The 15,340-nt window shown below is 35.6% G+C and overlaps 3 protein-coding genes across 6 annotated transcripts in view; 1 reads left to right on the plus strand and 2 right to left on the minus strand.

Annotated features, from left to right (window-relative positions):
* Positions 1–6,522, minus strand: part of LOC107264145 (sodium/potassium-transporting ATPase subunit beta-1-interacting protein) — a 10,397-nt gene extending 3,875 nt beyond the window's left edge. Inside the window, exons 1-6 of one of the 3 annotated variants that reach the window (XM_025081526.1) lie at positions 5,682–6,522; positions 5,433–5,553; positions 4,346–4,483; positions 4,077–4,157; positions 3,460–3,651; positions 3,079–3,139 (exon numbers count right to left, since the gene is read on the minus strand). In XM_025081526.1, coding sequence (XP_024937294.1) covers positions 3,079–3,139; positions 3,460–3,651; positions 4,077–4,157; positions 4,346–4,441 — 430 coding nt within the window. In that variant the 5' untranslated portion in view covers positions 4,442–4,483; positions 5,433–5,553; positions 5,682–6,522. Of the gene's footprint in view, positions 1–1,533; positions 1,592–3,078; positions 3,140–3,459; positions 3,652–4,076; positions 4,158–4,345; positions 4,484–5,432; positions 5,554–5,681 lie in introns of all 3 variants that reach the window. The other 2 variants (XM_015732078.2, XM_015732077.2) reach the window with 2 other exon arrangements.
* Positions 6,444–7,587, plus strand: LOC107264378. The gene is made up of 4 exons (XM_015732583.2): positions 6,444–6,588; positions 6,648–6,842; positions 6,961–7,094; positions 7,165–7,587. The coding sequence occupies exons 3-4, from the start codon at positions 7,029–7,031 to the stop codon at positions 7,471–7,473; spliced, it is 375 nt and encodes a 124-aa protein (XP_015588069.1). The 5' UTR covers positions 6,444–6,588; positions 6,648–6,842; positions 6,961–7,028; the 3' UTR covers positions 7,474–7,587.
* Positions 7,542–15,064, minus strand: LOC107264377 (short-chain dehydrogenase/reductase family 16C member 6). 2 transcript variants are annotated; one of them, XM_015732582.2, is made up of 7 exons: positions 14,819–15,064; positions 9,113–9,307; positions 8,718–9,044; positions 8,492–8,606; positions 8,332–8,416; positions 8,138–8,248; positions 7,542–8,056 (listed from the first exon to the last, which is right to left on the minus strand). In XM_015732582.2, exons 2-7 carry the CDS (start codon positions 9,299–9,301, stop codon positions 8,017–8,019), a joined length of 867 nt encoding a protein of 288 aa, XP_015588068.1. In that variant the 5' UTR covers positions 9,302–9,307; positions 14,819–15,064; the 3' UTR covers positions 7,542–8,016. The 2 variants fall into 2 exon arrangements, with proteins under 2 accessions (XP_015588068.1, XP_015588067.1); XM_015732581.2 differs by having other exon boundaries at positions 7,546–8,056; positions 8,688–9,044; positions 14,819–15,062.
* Between the last annotated feature and the right edge of the window lie 276 nt (positions 15,065–15,340).

Consider the following 15,340-nt stretch of genomic DNA (forward strand, 5'->3'; position numbering starts at 1 on the left):
AAAAAAAAAAAAAAAAAAAAAATACGTCTAGCTGAATGCATCGTTCCAGTTATAAATATAAACGCAGAGATGCATTGAAAATCCCAAACAGTTCTCGTTAACGAAGTAACGAAACTTCATTAAGAGACAAACAATCACCAAGTATCATTAAAGTACAACGAGGTAAAAGAGATATTCGCCCAAAGGCGTGTCTTAAAAATTAATTTTTTTTTTATTCCACAATCACCGTGCGACGTTCAAAATCGAATTTTCTACTTTGTGCATAATTCAATAAACGAATCAAACGATCAGCCATTAATGAATAAATGAAAAGCCTTTGGCACAGCTCTATACGGTTTATCTCTTTTCTACGTATCACAGTGTATGTATCGTAAGTCGATTAGTGCAAAACAAATAAAAGAATAAGGAAACAATAACTTTTCCAAAGAACAACACGCGAAAAATAATATATCAGATACACATATGGCGGTGTGATGTATGCGTGTAATAGATAAGAAAAAAAAAGATATTAATTCGTGAATCAGGCGTATGGTGAATGGTTATAAAATAGGAAGAGGCACCTAAGCTAGCTACCCGACGTATTCTACCTATTTGGCAAGTGTAGGAAAGGAAAAAACAATCTGGAACGTCCAAAGAGGCAGTACGATCCTCGCGTATATAAATTTGCGGATAGAAAAGTATCGTTACCGCGTAACGAAGAGCTTCGTGAAATGGATAAGAAAAAGATATCCATATAGAAATATAACTTTTTCGCCTCTGCGTCGTTCCCTGATTCTGAGAATACTGCTTTAAAGCTTTTTTAAAAAGTGACGACAAGAAACTGCTTCACCGTCAACGATTATCTGCACCTTCGTGAACGGTCATTTTGACCCAGTGAAAAACAGCACTAAATGGTACCGGTATCAGTTGGCGTACAGAGACAAAGGTCTACTATCTCTCTTAGAATTGGCTGTATCGTCGCGGCTGCTGGAACAAGCCTGCTGCTGCTGCTGCTCAACCGCCAGTCTAGGATCTGAATAGAATGACCTGAGTGGCTGCTCCCTTACGTGATCCGTGAATACTCGCGGCTTATAGGAGGAATTTCGGTTCTGCTTGTTATTGACGGCGCGTGCTGTTCTTAATTTTGGCGAAACAACCGGACTGTACTTGGACGAGTGAGGGTAGTAAAGTTTGTTCTTCTGATATCGTAGACGCGCTACACTGTCCAGGGAGTCGTACTCCTCGTAGGGCGATATGGATCTTTGTAACTGATCAAGAGGATTCGAATAGTCGTTGCTATAATCGACGTTCAATTTTGCATTTTCAATGTTCCTTGTCGACGCGTTACTCCTGTCACTCCTTATCGTCTCGTTCCTTACACTGCTCTTATTGTTACTGCGTGACGTGCTGTTGCCGTACGGCTTTTCCACGTGTTTCGGCATAGTCGTCTCGCGATAAACGGATTGGTGCGAGCTAGCTGTGCCTGTCGGGTAACTGTGATGGGAATTTTTTTGAGGATAGGCAGGTGGCGGAAGTGCCGAGTAGCTAACGTACATGGGATGCAACGGCGTGTGGCCTGCCAGCCCAAAGTCGCCGCCTCCGACAAAGTCAACTGAAAAGTCACCCAGAAGAGCCCATTGCGTTAGAATATTACATTGGACGTATTTGAGGCGTCTCTTAAAATCTATTAATTGAAAATATTGAAATTGATTCTCTTTTTTTTTATAATTAAATAATAATAATGAGGATTATAATTGGGCACAAAAATATATACGTGCTGGAATCGTATATAGACAAATTTTCTCTACTTTCCACTATGCATTGTATACACTGGACATTCTTGCATGCCGATAATCTATGGCGGAAATGAACGTGCAGATGATATGGGACGACTTACCAAAATGGAGGATCAAATCCACCAATGAAATCAACTGTAACCGACAATCCTCTTTTTCATGTGGAAGTGAAAATCATGGATACAGGTTGCTCACGTTATTGATGGGTGTCTAATATGGATTTTTTATTTTAATTTTATATTTTGTACGTGAGAAGAAAATATCTTATGGATTTATTTCTTTGGGTCTTAAGGGAATTATACCCATCACTACCGTAAGCTTTCTGTCTTACGGAATATTCTTTTTTTTTATGGATTCCTTTTTTTTTTTTAATATTATTGTCCTTTTAGGCGATACTACTTTGTACACGCATTTTCCCATTATACGATTAATTGTTGTCATTTTTGTTTAACGTATCTTATAACAATTTCAGAAGTACACGAGTTGCGAAGGAACAAAATATCCTTATAAAAAAAAATATCTATCCGGTCACATCCTATCATACAAACTCCAACCGCAATTTCCTCCACGAGGAATTTCATCGAAATTAGTACCACGTTGATATACTGTTCACAATTTTATTAAATTTTTTGTGAATCATTAAAATACGCAGTAAATCAACCCACAACCGTTCAAGCTCGATAAGTCAGTAGTTAGAGGAAGGAGAGCGACCCAAAACTGAAAGTACCTTCCCAGAAGAGTTATGGAGTACCACGAATAGATGAATAGGATGGGCAAGTGAATTGATACTCCAAAAGCATGAGAAGACGCAATGATTATCCAAAGACCCAGAAAAAAATACCTACTTATAATTACAAATAAAATATTTTTTTTTAAATATGACTGAGTGTGTTGATAAAAATATTCTCCATTCAGGAGTGCTTATAGCCTATTTTTCATGAAAACTTTTAACTGCCACCCTCGAATGTGTCATTCAATATATCCCGTTATTCGACATCTGTATACGTGAATTTTACCTTGATGTAGAATTTTGAAAAAAGATTTTAATCCAGAAAGTTACAATAATTCCCAAACTCTGCGTTTATCATGAACTCAGTGCATAGTGGAATGCGTTAAGTCTCGTCGAAGAAAACTACCACAAAAGTTGTTCTGCTGGTGCAACTGAATACGATCTCAAATTTCATGGTCACACGTTACACAAGCTCTACGACCATGGATTTACTTGATACGATATTGATTTCGTATCGAATCCGAACAATCTCTATCTAACCAGAATTCAGTAACAGTAATCGCATATACTCACAACTGTCATCTTCTTCTAGGAACACACGACTCAGACAGATTCCACCCACGACGGCCATGAACTGAAAAATATAACTCAGTAGAAGTGCTATGAACTCAATTAAAAGTTCGATCTGTTCAAAGAGCCACAGTGATCTATGAGTCATGACTATGCTTAACAATGATGGGATCATCCTAGAGACTCTGTGAGGTCAATAAAGTAACATTGACAAAGGGGAAGTCTTTAATCAATGCTAGGACAATACCCACACTTGTATATTTTGCTTCAGTTATCATTGTAGTGCTTATCACAGGTTTCTTAAAATAAAATTTACATAAACCACTGCTTATATGGAAAGATAAAAACTACTTAACTGCTTAAAATGAAATATTTTATGCTTACCGCTAGAAGGCATTGCGTTGCCGCGTGCAGAACCTCAATAACTTCATATTCCAAGACACAATCCGTCACGTTGGTAGGCCTGGCTGGTCTAAATAATTCTTGATCAGTGACATTGTAAACAGCTTTGCACCCTGGTCCATTGATTTGCCACCAAGAGAAACTGCCAGTGCCAAGATTTAAAATGTCGCTATTCTGCAAACGAGAAATAGATACTGGACTGTTTTCGTCTGTACGAATATAAATACTTGTCGACCAACGAAATTCAAATGTCTCATGAAATTGACCTAAGCAGAAAATAGACACCAAAGCGGGTCAACTGCTCCGTACCAAATATAAATCCAGGTCCATTAAGAATTTAATGAACGCGATAAGGATGCACAAGGTTTAAGTACTTTTTTATATCTGACACAAGTGCCAGTACGTTTTAAAAATATCATGCAAGTCAGATTAACCCACTCACAGGCGGGCTATGAGGATATCTCTCATGCGACACGACTTAACCTATAAAAGGACGCAGCAGTGAGAGCGAGACGCTAGAAATGATGCGTCCGCTAGCGGGTTATGTTTTTCTCCTAATATTTGTTGTTTTCCACAGTAAATTATGTTCGTCTGTATACCTTATCCAGGATTCCCACGCTGAGGTAGAAACATACGATGAATATGTTCCAGCCTAGCCATAATGTATTCCATACGCAGTACTGCAAAAATTACAATTATATTATTGTTACATGATATAAAATAATATTCCACAAATATTGTACGTATGTAGGACGATAAGAATTTTCCTATTTGTCAAAACTTGGTGAGCACATGAATATATTTCAAGGAGGCGCATGCGCACGGATGCAATTATAAAAATAAATATATAAACATAATATATACGTACCGAAATGATATATTTAGGCCTGTACTGAAAGGCTCCGAAAAATCCAAGGATCACGAAGATGATGTTGAAAAAGTTGACCAGTATCGGCGCCCACATAAACCCCAGGAAGTCGAACACTTGGCGCTCTATGGTGGTGATCTAAGTAAATAAAGAGTTAATTCAACTCACACTAAACATGCCAATGTAAATTACAATTATGGTACTTTAGCATGATACAATGCTGTCATCATGATTTTCTTAACTGCCCTTCTTTTTTTTTCCTGGACCCTTTTAATTTGCACCAATTGCTCCGCGTTCTAAATACTCGTTTAATTATCATTCCAAGATGGGACAAGTCGCACAGACTGCCATGAAATAATTGCCTGTATTAAAAGTGCAGGAAGAGGTCTATCATGCACAGAAACAATAAGGAATTTGCATTTGAAATAGTGAAGAATTAAAGTTATACAATCTTACGCGCTTAATGACTCATGATGATTTATTAATCAGGACAAAATATCAGCAAACTCATGCTGTATTCCACGAGCGATTTTCATTAACCAAGAATTTTATAATTTTCATAATTTGTAATTCAACTATACGATATATTAAGGATAATAAAATTATGTACTGATTATGCATAATGAAATTTATATATGTAATCAAAATCGTGCCGATCACAAAGCGATAATTCGACATTCATTTTAAAGAATCATATTCTAAATATATACATTACAAATACAATATTATATTTACGTAATGACACATCATGAACTCAGTTGAAAGTTGTGTCAAAAGACAGTGAGGTATACGTAACATGGTAAAATCGAATTTCGAAAAAATTCAATTCAACGCATTGCGCAAACAATGTATTCTCGTGCTAGGGTAAATGCACTCATTTATTTCTCACAGTTCAATGTACGCATCACGAGTAAAAGGGAAAAACACAAAAAGAAAACTATATCTTCTAGGCTGATCGTAATAACGAGTTACGATTTCATTAGACGCTACTTCAGGAAAAAGGGAGCATCGAACATGATAAACCATAATTCATCAAGGCACAGTCTATTGTATCGTTATCTGATATCAACGATAAGGTAGCTTTTACTATTTTTCAAGTTTTCCCACTGCGATTGTTGCGCCTTTTGTATTTTCCTCGCTTGGCAGAATTCACGTTGCATGAATATATCATGGAAAACAGTGGAATGTCAGGGACAGCATAAGAGAGTCTAGACGTAACATCTAAATATGTTAATACAGCGTGATTCAGTGCACATTCATATATGATACTTATTATGAAAGCTGCGTAAAGTGAAGCGTTTATTATGGCCATGATAAAATTCATCGTAAGACTCACAAGCTGTAGAGTGCATATTGTCAGTAGAAAATGTCTCCTGCTGCAAATTCCCATGTCATTTGGCCCTGTTGATGATTGTAGGGATCCCCGTGATCACTTTTCACGATCGGAACAGACAATTTCACTATGCGACCACTGCATCACTATGGCTCGTCTGGATGCGTCGCCATTTTCAACACTTGTTTCTTCCCTTCTCGTGGGTGACTGAGCGGCAGGCATGTCCGTTTGCTTTCGTAGCCAAGCAACGGGCCAACCACTTTGCCACTCCGTGGAAACAACCTGCTGCCTCCCGATGCTCTTTTACAATGGTTCAGGTTTGGCAACAGCGCCTACGCGCTTGAATAAAAGTCCCTAGGGTTAAAAGACGACGCCTGAAAGACGGCATCACGTGATACGCGGTCGACTACCTGGTTTCTGATATTAGGGGTTTACGTCCTATGTATATTTATATTGTACGTGCAATAACCTCTCTCTCTCTCTCTATCTCTCCATTAAAAAATGTCATTACAAACTAATGCAAAGCCGTAAAAAAAGAACTAAATTACTTTTAGTGTTCTATAAAAGTGAATAATTAATATTTTCTCTAAATCTTAATTATACTACTAACGTGAAGTTTGTCGATAGAAGAAGCGGTAAAATAATGGAATATCGACATTATTAAGGTACGATCGAAATGTCATTTAAAAAATTTTTAGTAGCTTGAAACCATGTTTCCTTTATAATTTTTCACAACTTGTAAAAAAAGCAATGAGCCGGCGATGAGGAACAACGAAGCTGGATGATATCGGGAAACTTTCATTAAGATTGTTTCGAATATTTTGCTCCTCTTGTCTGTGGTGTTCGTTTTTATGCACTGATATTTTCGAGGAAGATAAATCAACGTTACTCAACAGACAACCATCGTCCAGTAAGAATTATTTCTCGTTACTTACAAATCTTAAAATTGTCACGTGATAATATTTATAGAAGAGCTTGATAGCAACAATGAAAATATATACAAAACGGAATCGACGAAATTTTTCCTGGACAGAGGAGACAGCAGGAATATTTCCATATCCACCTCGTCGTATGACTCGTCTGGAAAGACAAAGAAGACGAACTCCGTTTGCAAGAGGCAAAAAAACTATAGAAAACCCATCAAGAGCAGCCACCGCGTTCGAGGTAACGTTGAACAATACTGATTATACAGTACGTCGTATTGGTATGCCTGTACTACATTAAATAAGTTATCCTCTGACTTCCCTTTGAGACCCCATATAATTACTAGATACTTACATAGGTACGGCTTTGTTAACTTGTACCGAGGGCGCGTTTCGCGTGCGAAAAATTTACGGCGATGGGAATTGCATGTTTCGTGCCATAAGTTATATATTGTGGGGTAACGAAGAGGAGCATAAATCATTGCGTGATATGGTATGTTTATATTACGTCAATTAAATTGTAATTAATGAAAAGAAAAAAATGCAAAATTTGTATTGTTCAGGTCGTTCGGCATGTCAGAGAAAATTGGCAAGAGTATGGACCATTTGTGGTGGCAGAATGGAATATTTCGAATCCTCATGAATATTTTGAATTTATGAACTCTGATGGAATTTATGCCAGTGAGCTAGAATGCATTGTTGCTACCAGACTGCATCACATGAATCTTTCAATTTATCGGGTTGTTCATGGAAAACATGAAATTAAGAGGGTCTTTCATAATTCTGTTCACGATGATTATCGAACGGCTAGATTATTATTTAGTGGACGATCTGACAGTGGTCACTATGACGTTTTATTAATGGATTATTAAAAACGTATTTTTTTTTGTATTATGAACTATATGTACACTGTGTATTTTAAATCAAATATTCATGATTTTATCAAATCAATGTTTTTTATTCATTTCACGTTTACTACATGAATATTCCAATTGATTTGTTGTTTGATTATACAAAGAATTTAAAATTCCTTTTGTTTAAACAAAACACTTGTCCATATCGTATATACAGTATTCACAGAGTCAGTAACCAATTGAGCCAAATACATTGAACAAACCTATCATAATGAACTAATCAACAAGTATATATGACCCTTTTGAAAAATAATTTTAAAGCAAAAGACGTCCAGTTAAATACTTCCGTAATGCTTCTTTGGATCTTGCTATGACTATTTTTATTAAATTAACATGCTTACGTTCTACGTCTCATTTCCCCTAATTAATTCGTACGTTCACGATTAATATTAATAACAGATAACCGAACTTTCGTTGCTCATAAAGATTTTGCTTTGAACTAAAATTTTCGCATATTGAAATTATTCGCTAATGAGAATAATCGCATCCTTGAGTATACAATCACTGCGTGATGATGTTTATCGCTCTATATATAACGCAGCTATAAAAAAAGTCATTAATCAATTAAATTATCGACACACCCGATAGCTGTGATTTTTTTAATTAAAAAAAAAAATTTTACCTTATACGATACAACATTCTAGAACACCAGTTCACACTGAGACTACTTTGATCCGTGCGAACTGCCTCCACCACGTTTCTAGCAATCTCGTACTCGGTTTTCTTTAATAACCTGTCGATCAAACATTATCATTATCGTTATCATTAAAAATATTATTTAACAATTTTTTCATTTTCAATACCCGACAAACCTACCTGGGCTCAGCTTTGGGAGCTACAGTGATAAATTTCAACTGACTCCTTTGCCTCGCGAATTCTTGACCTAAACTTTCCATGAGACCTGGAACAAAATTACTTTCATCATTAGTGCATATTGAATTATCATTTATTACGTGTAATATAAGATTTCTCTAACCAGTAACAGCCGCTCTGGAACCCATGTAAGCATCTTGCACAGAGATCGTAGGCGTCACTCCAATAACATGCGCTTTTCGACGCAGCAATAGGAAAGGTAAAAATGCCAGCACCGTCTAATAAAAGTTAATTAATCACATAAACTAAGATGCGAGATAAAAATTAATTATAAATATTTTAAAATCTCAGACTCCTACCCAATAATGACTCATCAATGTATTACTAACAGTATCCAGTATATCCTCATCCTGACTCCCAAAACAGGTAACAAGAATATCAACCTGCCCGACTTCGTCATTAATTTTTTTGGCAATTCCACGAATCTCATCTCTATCATTAAAGTCGCACTCGTACGCAAATGACTTTTGCATACGTTCAGAATCCTGACGTTTACGATGCACCGAACCAATTCTCTCCACCCTTGAACAATTTTCCAGACAAGATACAGTCCTTTTCACAGACTTCAGATCCTTATCGATACAAACAACGGAGCAGCCAGCTCTCGAAAATTCCTTAGCCAACGAACTGCCCAGAAGCGTAGTAGCACCTGTTATCTGTCAATAATAAAAATGTGCAAATTAGTCAAACTTGTCAATTTTTTTTTCTCGATTACTTATCTTACCAATGCTATGTCTCCTGTTAGATCTCTCGGTGGTTTTGGTAATATGGATTTTAAAACAGCGAGAAATGCCAAAAATCCTGATATGACAGCTCCCACTATAAATTGCGTGTACAGGTACAGCCATGCTATCGTTGTGAAATTGTCATTTTTTGAATAAAACATCAGACTCTCCTCCTTTAAGGGAATCATGATCCACTGTAAGAAAAAAGAATTTTTTAAAAAATTAAAAATTTCAAATTAACTCCAGATGCAATATTAACCTCCCAGTGGTGAAACGTGGTCTGACAGACCCAATAGGCGTACATGTCTTATGGCAAGGGGATAAAAAGGCCACTACTGGAGGGTTAGTAAAGGCAGCTAATAGTAAAACTTTTCTAATCACTATGACGTTTAGATTAATTGCATAATACAGCGTGACGAAACGTGAAAAGATTTTAATGCGTCACTGCGAAATAATTAATCAAAGTTACGGAATTGAGGTTAGGGCATTTTTTTGAGGATCGTCTGACCGTAGCGTAATGAAATGCATAAAGTAATATTACTGTATGAATTAAATTTGCATCAACGTAAGACACAGTGACATATGAAAATATAATAATCGATAAACGTCAAATAATTTTAATTGTCTATCGATTTGACATAAAAATCTTATCGTCTCTTTTTCTCTATACTCTCCTATACGTATAGCTAGAGCACTGTACAATTCATGACAAAAATTTTCCTCAAAGTATTGCCTTGTAAAACAATAAAATTAATGTCTCTTGGAGAGTCTGCGGTTTTACGTTAATTCAGGTTGTAGTTAAATTCGATTGAAGAAAAGGCAAATGAATTCCGCGAAGAAAGGCGTCCGTTTGGGTCTACTGATTTTATGTAACAATAGTGAATGTCGACTAGCTAAAACTAAATTCGCTGTTATACAACGCTCTCGCCATGCTTGTATTATTGTAGGACAGGCATTTTTATTATTATCATTTCACTCGACTGGACAAACCAATAAAAACATACAGGCATAACAATGTACAATAGCGAATGGAATATCATTGCATACATAAATATAATAATTAATTACTGTAAATTAAAATTAATTTAATTATTCTAGATTTTTCGAAAATCACAGGTAAGGTTGTTACTAAAACTTGATTACATCAACTATAATATATTTGCGTCATTTTATGAGTGTCACTGGGTAATTGCAGCAATAAGGAGTTTTAGAAATTTATACATACGATAATTCAGTCTAGTGGAATTCGCGTACGAGGAGAAATCGGTTATATGAAAAAAATGACTTGTTGATTATACGGCTGTGAAATTTTCTTAAATAAAAGTTAAAAAAAAATGAGTGATATTCTCATTCAAATCGATCGCTGTACCATTTATTTTTCAACGACACAAGTGCGTATGGAAGGCGAATACGAGTCAACTGAATACGCTCGTTTTAAACGGAAAAAGGTGTAAAAAAAAAAGAAAAAAAAATCTTTAACACAAAAATACCAGATCACGCCTCTTACGTAACGGACAATAGTGACGGCCGTAACGAAAGGTATCGGTACCGTAGAACTTTAGTCAGAGCAGTGAAAGCCGGAAAAAGGACCGTCCTGATTTTTATTCAAACCAAATAATTAATTATTATAATAATTTTCAGAACGTATATTCTCTTGGTTCAATAAGAAAGAAATAAAAATTTATATGATTAACCTTTTATTATCACTTTGAATTTCGCGCCATTCTACACTGAGGTCATATCGGCGAGACTATTTCTAACATGTAATTCCTCGCTGTCTAACAATAATTAACTGTCCTCAAAGTGAACAAGCTTCTTGCTAACAGATCCCCAGGTTGCGCAATCCTCGACGGATACGGAAATGATTAACGGACCTATAGAGAGTGTCCCCGGAGTCATCTACCGGAAAGATCGAGACGCAATGATTATCCATGAATTTCAAAGCAGCGAAAAACATCAAATTCGACCTGATTTTAATTATCGGACAATTTCTAAACCGTAACGATTAGCCAATCATTTCGTAAAAAGCGAATCATTTTGATCTTCTCTTATCGTTTTTTAGAATGGCCAATGCCATAACGACTGTCTAACCATGCGAACGTAAAACGTGAAAGTATCTATATGCGCTTAATATATATAATTATATATATATGTATATTGCTACAAGATATATGGATCTTTTATACAGAACATAGATAGACTAAAATTAAGAAATTATTACAGAGTCTCGTATTATTATACAAGACACGTAAAATTTGAATTCAAAATTGAAGCATGAAAATCGTTATAGACTATCAAACGTCCAGATCTCCGGTTTTCAACGAACTGACTATGGCAGCTTGTGGGTGAATGACTCCTACAGAACACGAGTAATAGAAAAATATTCCAAGGTCGACCAATGCCAAATTTCCAACAGTTTACGATTAGCATGGCTAATTCACATCGTGATTCAGCAGCGCAACCTTGATCAACTGGCTTAACACTGGCCAGGAAGTTTGTTACACTTTTTTTTATATGACTGACCTCTCTCCCTAATTAGAATCATTATTGCTTTTCTTTCTTACTATATTTTCGCTCAACCTTAAAACGCTAAAGATTCTCACTGACCAATGAACTCTTTTAATGACGAATAATGATTTCATTAAAATCGTTACCAACCGGATATTTCGATGAGTCAGTAAAAGAACCTGTTTAATGTTTAATTAATCATGACGCGTCATAGAAATTTGAAACGTTTGTATATAATAAAAAAAAATGTAATCTGTACTTTTATCGTTATTAGATATTTCCATGCAACGACTACTTTCATTTATATATATATATGCCTATTTGTTGGAGTCTTTTTTCTTTTGCGCTGTTTTACAGTCCGTTTTAGTATTAACGCTCGTTTCGCCCTGTTACGCAACACCAAGCGTGTTTATTACGGTACAAGAATATTATGCGATTTTCTAAATGACATTCAGTTAAATTATTCTATGAACGGTTTTATGTCGCGGCCATGAAAACTTCCTGTTTCATTAAATTATTCTAAATTCTTTAAAAAACGATATCGTAAGCTACTGCTTGAATACGTTCATCTAAACCTCACTGTCTTATTCGTAGCCAACTTCACTGTGCACATTATCATACCCTTTAGCTAAATTTGAGGTGAACGTCCGCCCAATCCGAAAGTAGGTACAGATCTGTAATACGCTATACTTTTTAGTATACTCCTTATATAGTGCGTTTCACTTGAACACACATGCACAATGCACTGTCAAATTTTATGAATTTCATACTCAACAAGTGGATTGATACTTAATTTTTCCTTCATTTCACGTCACGATTGCGTTTGATAACTTGCTCGACAGGTTTTTATAAAAATAGTTTGGCATTGAACCCTAAGATTCTTTGAACTAACGATATTTGAACTCTAACAGTTTGTTTCTTTCACACATCTGATTATACGAATAAGATTCAAAACCGTAAGATTTTATTGGAAACTTATTAGTTTTATTCTTTTTATTTCTTTATTACCCAATGTCAATCCTATTCTTAACGTAATATTTAATGCAATCTGATTCAGCAGCGTAATTAACATTTACCTAGTTAATTCATACTTACAAGGCCAACTTCATATTGTTAATTGTTATAATTACCAGCAGTCACACTTGTTACTAATATGGTATAAGTGGTCCAAGCAGTAACACCGAGTAAATATTGAGTAAACAGGGTCAACCCTGTGTATTTTGTGTCTGAAGCGAACTGTATAAAATTTCAAACCCTTCCGAAACTTTTGTGCTGATTCCAGCCCATTTTCTGTACCCACTGTGCCCTATTAGCCGCCAGACACAAAATCCCACAAAGCTGCTTCTTTTTACTAGTATCTCCTCGGTGGTCTGGAAAGCACAAGATAAAGCAGTATACAAGGTCATGCTTCACGTGTAAAACTAACCTACTTCAAACATAACAATTCGTTCGATCATTCATTACATGTATAATTAAATACGGAATCGAAGCTAATACTGGCAATTTCAAAAATCACTACCACTGTCTTCCCATATAACAATTGGAACGTTTGACAAGAGAATTGAAAAAGAATGGAAGATAGGGCTATCACAAAAATTCATAACCACAACCCATACATATATGAGTCACTGAATAGTAGTAACGAATAAAAATAAAGAAATTGATTAATGGCGATACGAGTGAATGTTATTGGAAATAAGAGTTGCCTTAAGGTATCCGCATAATTATTTTTTTTTCTTATTGAAATATTCCACTTGTAGTTGGCACAAGCCATTTACGTTCTATCTATATGTCTTTCAGAAAAAAAAGCTTGCTCATTTTTTTTTCCACTGTCATGGTAACATTCTATAACATCGCACATATAATTAGCATATGATATTGATTGCTTGCCATACTAGATGGCAACGGTTGACGTAAACAAATATTAGGAATATTTATTTTCAATTTACGTAATGAAGTCGCTGTGAAAATCTATATAAAACATCCACAGATTTTATTGAGCTTCAAGATTGAATTCACTGCAGCTATGGTTGAAAACGCGTCATATCGTTTGATGGCTTCATTGAAATGAGCGCAACAGGCAAAGTGTAGCAATAAAATCAGGTCGTTTTTAATCAACAGTAAAATGATGCAAAAATCCGCTCGAAGTCGCCCATTGTGAAAGAAGCTTTATAATCGTCGATTTGATTAGTGGAAACTGCCTGAATGTCGTTAAGCAAAATTTTATAGTGAAAGTGCAAAAAACAAAAACAGCGCGAATTTTTTACTTTTTAATTATTTTATTTTTTATGAAAAACTCTCGAAGATGCTGTTGATAAATTCTGGACCTAACCTAACCTTCTATAACGGAGCTCGTTCTTAATATGCGCTATTTGTTACGAGAGATGTGCACGCTTTTTGGATCTCCATCAATTAATCGTTTCAATTTATTTTGGGCTTAGATTGGGGTTGTTAAGTAAGAATGCGATTATATATATATATATATTAAAACAAATTTGCATAATTTCATATGATCGAACTGTAGAGAGCTCATAAATAAAATTTCTAACTCTCATGACATTTACGTAAAGCTTACTACGAGATGGAAGTTTTTCAGGCAACCCGAATACATAATACGTTATAGATTCGATAAAGGATTTAGTAATCGTAACATTTTTTTTTCAACGTATTTCTTACAGATCTGTATAACAATATACGTAAGACGTGTTACGTGTAAAATACATACAAAGTAAATCCCATTTGTTTTCTTCGCACGATCATCAAACATACCCATTTTTTTTTACATAATTCCAATAAAAAGTACACTAATCGCGGAACTACACATTCAATATTTTCTCTTCAGTGTCGAAATTTCTTATTTTTCATTTTAACAAGTAAAATAATTCGTCGAATTAGTATTCCAAAAAAATTTTCTTAGCCACCCAGTAACACTTTACTCCTTGGTGTCGATTCTGAGTAAAAAACTTTTAACCAAGTTATTCGGATCTTGTTAATCAAATATTGGCACTTCTACTGACAAAAATATTCACAATCGGCAAGTTTGCTTTTACCGCAAAGTTGCACATGAATATTTGTGGGGTAAGGAAAAAACGGGTTTTCCTCTAAACTGCACCAGTAACTATTAATTCTATAATAATCACGTTCTATTTTTCAATTGAGAGAGATTTTAATTTTACAATTATTAATTCCGGACCTACCCGATCAAATGAAATCCGGTTCGATACAGACGCATCGATCAGGTGACCAAGAGAACAGGTCAATCACTGGATACTCCGATCGCTTACGGGAGACTGTCCACGTTAAATCCAAAAGTTCCCGACCAAAGAATCCAATGAGTACAAAGAGTTCAACGAGTCCAAAGAGTGGCACCAACTGGTCTTAAGATCCCACTCACTTACAAGATACTGACTACGGAACGACTGAACTTGACTGAGCGCCAGTCTAGTCCTACGTGTTCTCTTAGGTATAGTCATCCAAGGACAAGGTCATCATCCTCTTTCTCGTCTACCTTTTCCACCTTAGCTTCCATGTTCTCTTTGTATACTCAGCCGCTAGTATCAACCGATGCTCGAATATACCTACGCCACGTGCTTATTGACATATAGAATTTATTTGCAAAATCACTTGTCCAGCAATTTATTATTCTCAAGTGTCAAAGCGAAATTGTATACTGGACTCTAAGTCGATGGTTCAGATTGATTTTGATTATCATTGAAACT

The sequence above is a fragment of the Cephus cinctus genome, unplaced genomic scaffold (genome assembly GCF_000341935.2).
Source record: "Cephus cinctus unplaced genomic scaffold, Ccin1 Ccin1_scaffold0168, whole genome shotgun sequence".
NCBI classification, from domain to species: Eukaryota; Metazoa; Arthropoda; class Insecta; order Hymenoptera; family Cephidae; genus Cephus; species Cephus cinctus.